This window comes from Montipora foliosa, chromosome 5 (genome assembly GCF_036669935.1).
Source record: "Montipora foliosa isolate CH-2021 chromosome 5, ASM3666993v2, whole genome shotgun sequence".
Lineage (NCBI taxonomy): Eukaryota > Metazoa > Cnidaria > Anthozoa > Scleractinia > Acroporidae > Montipora > Montipora foliosa.
In genome coordinates this window covers 31,206,919-31,214,418 of record NC_090873.1, presented here as the reverse complement: position 1 = coordinate 31,214,418, position 7,500 = coordinate 31,206,919, and the positions used below count along the sequence as shown (strand labels likewise).

The following is a 7,500-nucleotide window of genomic DNA, read 5'->3' as shown; positions in this document are numbered from 1 at the left end:
TCAGCCCATTCTTTAATTATTGTTTCCCTTACTCACAAGCCATTGTTTTTTTTTTCTTTCCAGTCGAACCATCTAATCGGATCATCTTTAATCTAGTTTCTCTCAACCCTTCAACGGTTTGTCGAGAAGAACATTGATGCGTTGGAAGGTTTTCAATAAATTTTTAACGTTAGTAGCTCAGTCTTCGGCTCAAGTTTGTCAGCTACAGACCTAGGGCTATTCTCCTTGCATCGGTGTAACGCTACATGTCACGTCTGTTCAGTCTTTGGCGTTTTTGAACGCTTCCTTCTTTCGTTGAGCTCCTGATTGAGAATTCTATCGTACTTGTGTGGCACCTTTCCAGCATCTCATCAAATCTCAATTTTCCAAGATTGCGTTTTGTGCTCTTCATTTGTTCCTTGCGGCGTGAAACGAGCAAGTGGCGAAGCCTGTAGTCCCAGTCTCCTGCCATCAATCACGCATGCTCCAGCGACTGCGTCAGTAAAGAGTTGAGATCATGTCAGGGAAACAGAGATAATTGTGTAGAGCGGCCTTTCCTGATAGTCTGAGATAATGTACTTCAGTGTACTTAAGCCGTCCTCATCAATCAAGGCACTGCTTTGTGCTAGCTCATTATACCTAAAGAAGAAAAATGAAATTAAAGGGAACTTTCCGGCACTAAAGCAAGAAAACAACTTTAAACCACAGAAAATAAAGTTTGCAATAAAAATTGTTTGGACTTTTTTCCAATGAATACGTTTGTAATCTGAAACAAATAAATTTGAAAACCGCCTGTTTGGGTTTTCAAATTTCCCGGATTATTTTTGCTGAGGTCTAAAAACAAAAGCTCTTCGTGTGAAAACAATAAGGGCCGTAAGAGATCACAATTATTCAAAATGGCGGCATTCGGCAAATTTGAAAGTGAAAATAAGGGATTCTAAAATCCAATTTTTTGAATACAAACATTACTTTGTTCGGTTTATTTACAATTATTCATTAGACTGAGTGTAGGTTCCCTTTGAAGGGGCACTGTTAAGCTTAATTTGCTGTTTTTAGGTCACAAATGGGCCGAAATCAAAACTAGAACTTTAACTCACACGTACAACATTCCTGACAACATACTGACAAGATATGAAATATATTTATGGCAAAAAGAGCTATTCGTATTTAATATTTGGTGTCTTTCTGAAAAAATTGTCTCCAAACTTGAAAAAACTGGCTAGTTCTTTCAAGTTTCAATACATTTCCATCCTCTCCACCCTTGGCTGCAAACAACAAAGAATAAGTTCAGTGCACTTTATGGGTAATTGGCAACAAAACTACAGCATTATTTTTTTGGTTTCATTGATGCAAAGACGTCTTTTAGTGTTTTGAAGTTTGGCTAAAATAGCATGACACTACCCCTTTAAATATTCCCTGATAAGTCTTAAATTTTAGCTAATCGTGAGGAGATACAAAAATTTAAGTGACGAAGGCTCCAAATGTAAGGCTCTGGAATTTTGAGTCGAAATGAGGGCCTAATAAAAGGTAAGTGGTAATATAAATGAGCATCAATAATGACTCGGGAATTTTCGGAAAAAATCCGATTGTTTGTGAATGGAGTCTAACCCTTACATGTAAAGTGCCCCTGTGATGAATAAAATCACTTCCTTTTTTTCTTCAGATTTGGAAAGTGTGTTTCCTTAACACGTGACTGGCAAAATTTTGGGACGTAGAGCGCAGAAAACTCAACATTGTTTAGTGGGAAGGAGGAGGGGGAAGTGGCATAGATTGATCTAACCTTCATTGTAATAATGGAAAAGCCAGGGTATGAGAGCCCCTCTGGTTAAGAGATTTCTTTCATCGCTTAGAGCAGACAGCTCTTATTCCCTCCCAACCGTACCAACCCGCACCCCCAATTGACACTTGTGGGATCTTTTTCCCAGACCTGACTATGATTTTAAAACTAGTGTTGCGGTTTTTTTCTTGTTTAATGTATGCATTTATGACGCAAGAGGAGACGTTGAGCTTTGATTAACTAAGAAGCACCAAACTTAACGGGAATGGGGTTAAATCTGAAAAAAACGGTATCGTCGAGCAGAGATACGAAAGTTGTCAAGAGTCTATTACACAAGAGTAAGAATCTGGTATCAGGTTTGTGCCCATCAGCGTCAGAAAAGTGTGTATTTCTAAATCAAGTTTTGCGGAAAAATAAACAACAGAGTCTTTTCACGTGACGTCACGGCGACCATATTGGTGTTCCTAAACAATGGAACGGCGGCCATGTTGGTGTCCCTAACTAATCCCCCGGGAATTGAGCTCTATTATCATGCAAACGTTTTCTTTTGTTTCGATGGAAAAACAAGGTTACTGATCATGTGAGTGAAAACACTCTATGGACCGACCACATCGGCTTAACTTAACTTAGTAATGTACCCAATTTAAATCTCCCAGAGTTAAGATTACTTGTGAATTGTATTTGCACAGAAGAACATGACCTTAAAGCGTGTAACTTGCAACCGTCTTTTTATTGGAACAAAACTGGGGATTTTATGACACCAAAGATCGAAGCTGCACGCACGGAAAAATGCACGAGCTACGTTACATCCAAATAAGGAAATTTTTAAACTAAAAAAAAGCGAGCTCTAAAACAGAGTTAAACGCTGCAAGGTCACGAGCTTCTGATTTGCATTATTATGTAGCATTCGCATGTGAATTATATGGAAATACCTAGAACAAAACGTTTTATTCCCAAAGGTACGAATTGGGTACAACACTGAGTTAGCAGATTTAGTGTATTGTTTATAGACCCTTTGAATAAATGGCGCCCAAATTTGAATAACAATACTTGATACATCCTTAGCTTCGTGTTTATGTTTCAAGACAAAGGATTTTTCTCATGAATGTGAGGATACGAATGTATCAAGTATTGTTATTCAAATTTGGGCGCCATTTATGCAAAGGGTCTATTTTCCCGCAAAACTTGTTTTAAAATAGTCAATTTTCTGACGCGGGTATTAGGATATCTTACTCTTGGATGATGGACTCTTGGAGTTGTAGACTCAAGATAAGGAACCCCTTATTTTACACTTTATCTTACCTTTGAGGGTTTTGATCATTTTCATTATGCACATGATGTAACATAGTATATCGGCCTATCATTTGGGCTGGACGCGTAAGGCTTAGTTGTTTTTTCGTTATCCTAACCAAGGAAAGAAAGATAGGTAAAACAGTGGCTTAATGTGATAACGAAGGATCAATATTGGCAAATTCTGCAAAGCCTTCTGTCTGATTCTACAGGTGCGTGGAGAGCATTGAATTGTTGTGAATTATTTCTATTTAAAACATTTCCTCGCGGTGCTAGTGCTAACGAGAAATGGTTTCAATTTACATTTGGCAGCCCAATATGACAATATATGCATAGCAGCTAGCATAATGCCCGCAAGGCAAATGTGGTATGTACCCATGATGCAGCGTTTCGCGTGTTGACGTGGCCTCTTTCATAGTGGTCGTTCCGATTCATTAAATGTTGTGTTAACGAATGATCCTTGTCGTGTTTCTTCGCTCTCCAAGAGGACTCCACGGAAGCCAATCAACATAACAGTAAATTGCTATCAAGTCTCGAAAAAAACGAGAAATTGTTGTGTCCGAACTTTCTCTGACCTTAAGCATCTAGTACAACTCAGAAGGTGGGCTGGCTTTACATACCTTATGTATAAATCGTCATCTTCGCCTCCCCAGCCCCAAAAGCGGTTTGGAAAGCCATTTACTTGACTATAATGTTCGGCCCAGAAGCCTTCCACACCTCCAAACAACGTCTTGTACTTCAACCTAATTGGCAAAAACATGATATGACATGCGCAGTTCACTTTCTCTTTGATTTCACGTTGCTCATGAGATTTAGACAAATTGCAAGGAAGTACGAATCAAAGGACCTCCTATAGGTCAGCTCGCGAATGCAAATGATCAAAATTAATGGTCTTGATATGGAGTTGATCGCAATTTACTTTAATAATTAAGGTTCGTTTTTTCTCTATTAAAAAAAAAGAAACAGGAAAGTATTTCCATACAGAATTTTTTTGCATACTAATTTTTGACTTGAAATGTACTGGCTGAAATTTAGGCATTCGAGTTCCTCCCTTTTAGTCGTCAGTTCAAGCTTTACAACAGTATACCAAACTCAGAAACGAATCTAAGTGTTTTTCAAAGTAGTCTTCTGTTCACGCCACTTCACTTCGTTAATTTCCCACTGTGTAGTAATTGCAATTTTATGCTGGAGCATATTTTGGCTTGACTGCGATCAAATTGTATTAAAGTTTTTTTACCTCAAATCGTTACAAAAAGAAATAACGGTGCCTCTTGTAGATTAATATCATATTTACTTACTTGTACTCCATGCTATTCACAGCTGTAGACATATGTCGCGGAGACGATGGGCAGCTATAATCATTCCTAGCGTCCTCGGGTAACAAGTCCACATCGTGGAAGACTATGCAACTAAAGTTCTCTACCTTCCTTGCTTCAGTGAATCCAACGTTCATTAGCATCCCACGATTGAAGCGTTCATTGTCAGCCTATAAAGCAACCATACTTAACGTCGATAACTCGTAACAATAATTCAACTGACAAACCTGAGATCGACGGTGCGCTCAAGAACTCGAACTCAGGACCTCTTGCACCAATGCCGCGCACTAACCGACTATGCCATCCTTGCTCCTAAGAAAAAATTTGTCATATAAGGCCACTTTAAAATTCAGTCCTAAACAAAAGGCATCATCCCGAGGCTCTGGGGAATAAATAAAAGGATTTGTATGAGTTTATTCCCCAGAGCCTCGAGAAGATGCCTATTGTTTTGGACTGAATTTTAATCTATCGAAATTGGGCTACTGCCATAAAATTTGCTTCAACATGCATTCTACACTATCCTTGAATGACTTCCACTCCACTTTGATTTCATTTCTAACATCGGTCAAACTTCCCTTCATATAATGTTGAACGATTTGTTATTTTTCATACTGCCTACAGGTCTACCTTCCATGGAGGTGTTTTTCAGTGTATGTTGGAGGAGGGAGTTTTTCAACTAACCCTCACCCTGCAAACGATCGTTTACTTCTCATACTGCTCATAAGTTTTTATGTTGGAGGGGGAAGATTTTCAACTAGCCCTCACCCTGCCCTTACCCGATCAAGGCCTTGGTGTGTAGGCTGTTGATGGTATAAATACAAACTAGTTGTCTTACTTGTTCTATAACAAATATTCTGTAATCTAGTAACTGCCATCTCAGGAATTGGTGCATGTGTCTTAGGAAGATGTTAAGGTGTTCATGGCGATCTCTGAATGGTACAATAACAGCCACCTGGAAGAAAAATTTAACGAATATTTTTGAGAGCTTGAGCGTGGGTTTAAAGTTGATCTTTCAGGCAAATTGCCTCAACCATAGATTTAGATTAATATTTAAAGTGATAGATAAGATATAACGAGCCGTTCTAATTTCAATAGGCCTCTTTAACTTCGTCTGCTAATAATCCATTTCACATCATGTGACAGTCTCAGAGAAACAGTTTCGTTGTCGGCTGGTTACGTTCTTAGCGTTCAAATTGAATTTTTTTATAATCAAGAACATGACAACCAGAAGGAATTACAATTAATTAATTAGTTTATTAATTAATACAAAATGAAATTGAAATCATTCAATGCAATGCAAAAAGCCGTTCGCTCCCAAACTGTTCCCACGTACAGATTTTTTTTCAACTTGCCATGCAGAAAGGTAATGATCTACTTTTGCTAAAAAGGCAAAAAAAAAAAGAGGGGTCACCGTGCTCGGTTTCGAGATAACGTGCATTTTTAGAAGCGTGCGTTATTTTAAGACGATCTTAGCTTACAACTGTCAGCAATAAAAAGAAAGCTACATTAGTGAAATTTAGATCAGGTAAACTTACTCAGTTCAACTAATATAACTAACTAAACTTTTGCAGTTGATGACTTTTCCTGAAATGAAATAGACCTTTAAAAACGATACATATTAGTCTAAGAAAGAAAACTCAGTTCGGTCGCACGAGAGCATAAAAGGCGAGATATTTGTAACTTCTCATGTACAGATTTCTTTGTTTTTTGTTAAAATGGACAAATTCAGGACAGCAAATAATCTACGGAAGAAAAATGGGGGTCACCAAGCATTCAAGAGAGTAAAATCGCTGCGAAGTCAGTCAAAGCGATTGTCTATTCGCACTGTCACATCATTGCGTGATATTTCCGAGAAGACCTGGGTCCACAGCTATCCCATGATGCAACACACTCTTTCACGTTCCATTCTTCTGGGAAATGTTTGCGCCTTTAGCATCCTGTTTTCCTTTCTGGTCTGCGATGCATGATGTGTGCGTGACATGCGCGAAATATTGCGCAGTAGCAATGTGCGCGAACGTCCTTAAAAAAGAATTTTCGCTTAAAATAACGTTCTTTATTTTTCCGTACAAAAAAGCGTTTTCAGCAAAAAAATGATCTTTCAGAATGGTTTCTCATTCAAGAGTATTAATTTACCTTTTGTCGTGATCGGCAGTTAGGAGTCCATTGTCCTCCATTTTCCACAAAGTACAACTCTTTCTTGCCGTCTTCTAGTTTTACTGTGTCATTGTTAACTGTTAAGAGACCAACTGCCAGAACATAATTTTGCGTATTAGAACAGTTTTCACGGGAGCCGGAGCTAGAAAATAAAGCAGTTAATATCTTACTCACCGTCCCTTAAATGACTTGTTGGGCATGGCTCCTCGACGGAGAGGTTAACAAAATTGTCTATTTTCCTCATTAAAGATTGCAACACTACACCATTGGGGTTTATCTGCGATGGACGACTTGTGAGAATATTTTCGGCGATCTTGCTGGTTTTGTTCACGGGAATCCTAAATCCCTCAAGGAAAGACAAAATTTCACGGAATAAGCCTTGCTTTTCTGAGCGGATAAATCCTGGAAAATTCAGTGATTTGTTTCGAGGCGATGGAAATCCTCCTTCTGTATTTGATCTCACTTCCTTCAAGGCTGAATTGTACTCGGTGTTTTCTTGTAGAAGAGCACCGTATTGCAATCGCGTGCCATCTTGGAAGTAAATTTGTACCACTAGGAGTTTCTTTACGATCATACTGTAAATGGAAAAGTACAAAAAGAGTCCACCAAGTAGGATAACGTAAAGAGTTTTGACGGATGGCATTTTAAAATGCAAGTTTTCTTTAGTTTTTCTTATAACTTATTGATATTCAAATTACCTAGGCAACGTTTTTTACCAAGCAAACATGCGCAAAGTGTTGATAACATTATTTTCGAACATCTACCACCTTAAAGAGACTTACCGGCTGATACATTCAATACTTTGGCTCTGAGTTACATATTTTCGTCAATTTAGGACACTTAAAGTTTGATAGTGAGTATGGGAAATATCGGATATTAGCAAATGTTTTTGAAAAGGATAACCAAAATGTGTAAACGCAGGACTTCAACCAGGGAATGTTTGCTGACTGAACCCTCACCTAAATCAACGTTTTTGCCAGCAGC

The 7,500-nt window shown here is 38.3% G+C and overlaps 1 protein-coding gene across 1 annotated transcript in view; it reads right to left on the bottom strand.

Moving 5' to 3' along the window:
- The window catches only part of LOC138003955 (beta-1,4-galactosyltransferase 4-like), a 7,274-nt gene extending 9 nt beyond the window's left edge, over positions 1 to 7,265 (bottom strand). The window contains exons 1-7 of the mRNA XM_068850287.1: positions 6,691 to 7,265; positions 6,496 to 6,608; positions 5,198 to 5,314; positions 4,345 to 4,532; positions 3,667 to 3,789; positions 3,059 to 3,160; positions 1 to 618 (exon numbers count right to left, since the gene is read on the bottom strand). The exon at positions 1 to 618 is cut by the window's left edge and continues 9 nt beyond it. Of these exons, the coding sequence (XP_068706388.1) occupies positions 495 to 618; positions 3,059 to 3,160; positions 3,667 to 3,789; positions 4,345 to 4,532; positions 5,198 to 5,314; positions 6,496 to 6,608; positions 6,691 to 7,159 (1,236 nt within the window). The 5' untranslated portion in view covers positions 7,160 to 7,265 and the 3' untranslated portion in view covers positions 1 to 494. The remainder of the gene's footprint in view (positions 619 to 3,058; positions 3,161 to 3,666; positions 3,790 to 4,344; positions 4,533 to 5,197; positions 5,315 to 6,495; positions 6,609 to 6,690) is intronic.
- Positions 7,266 to 7,500: the final 235 nt, after the last annotated feature.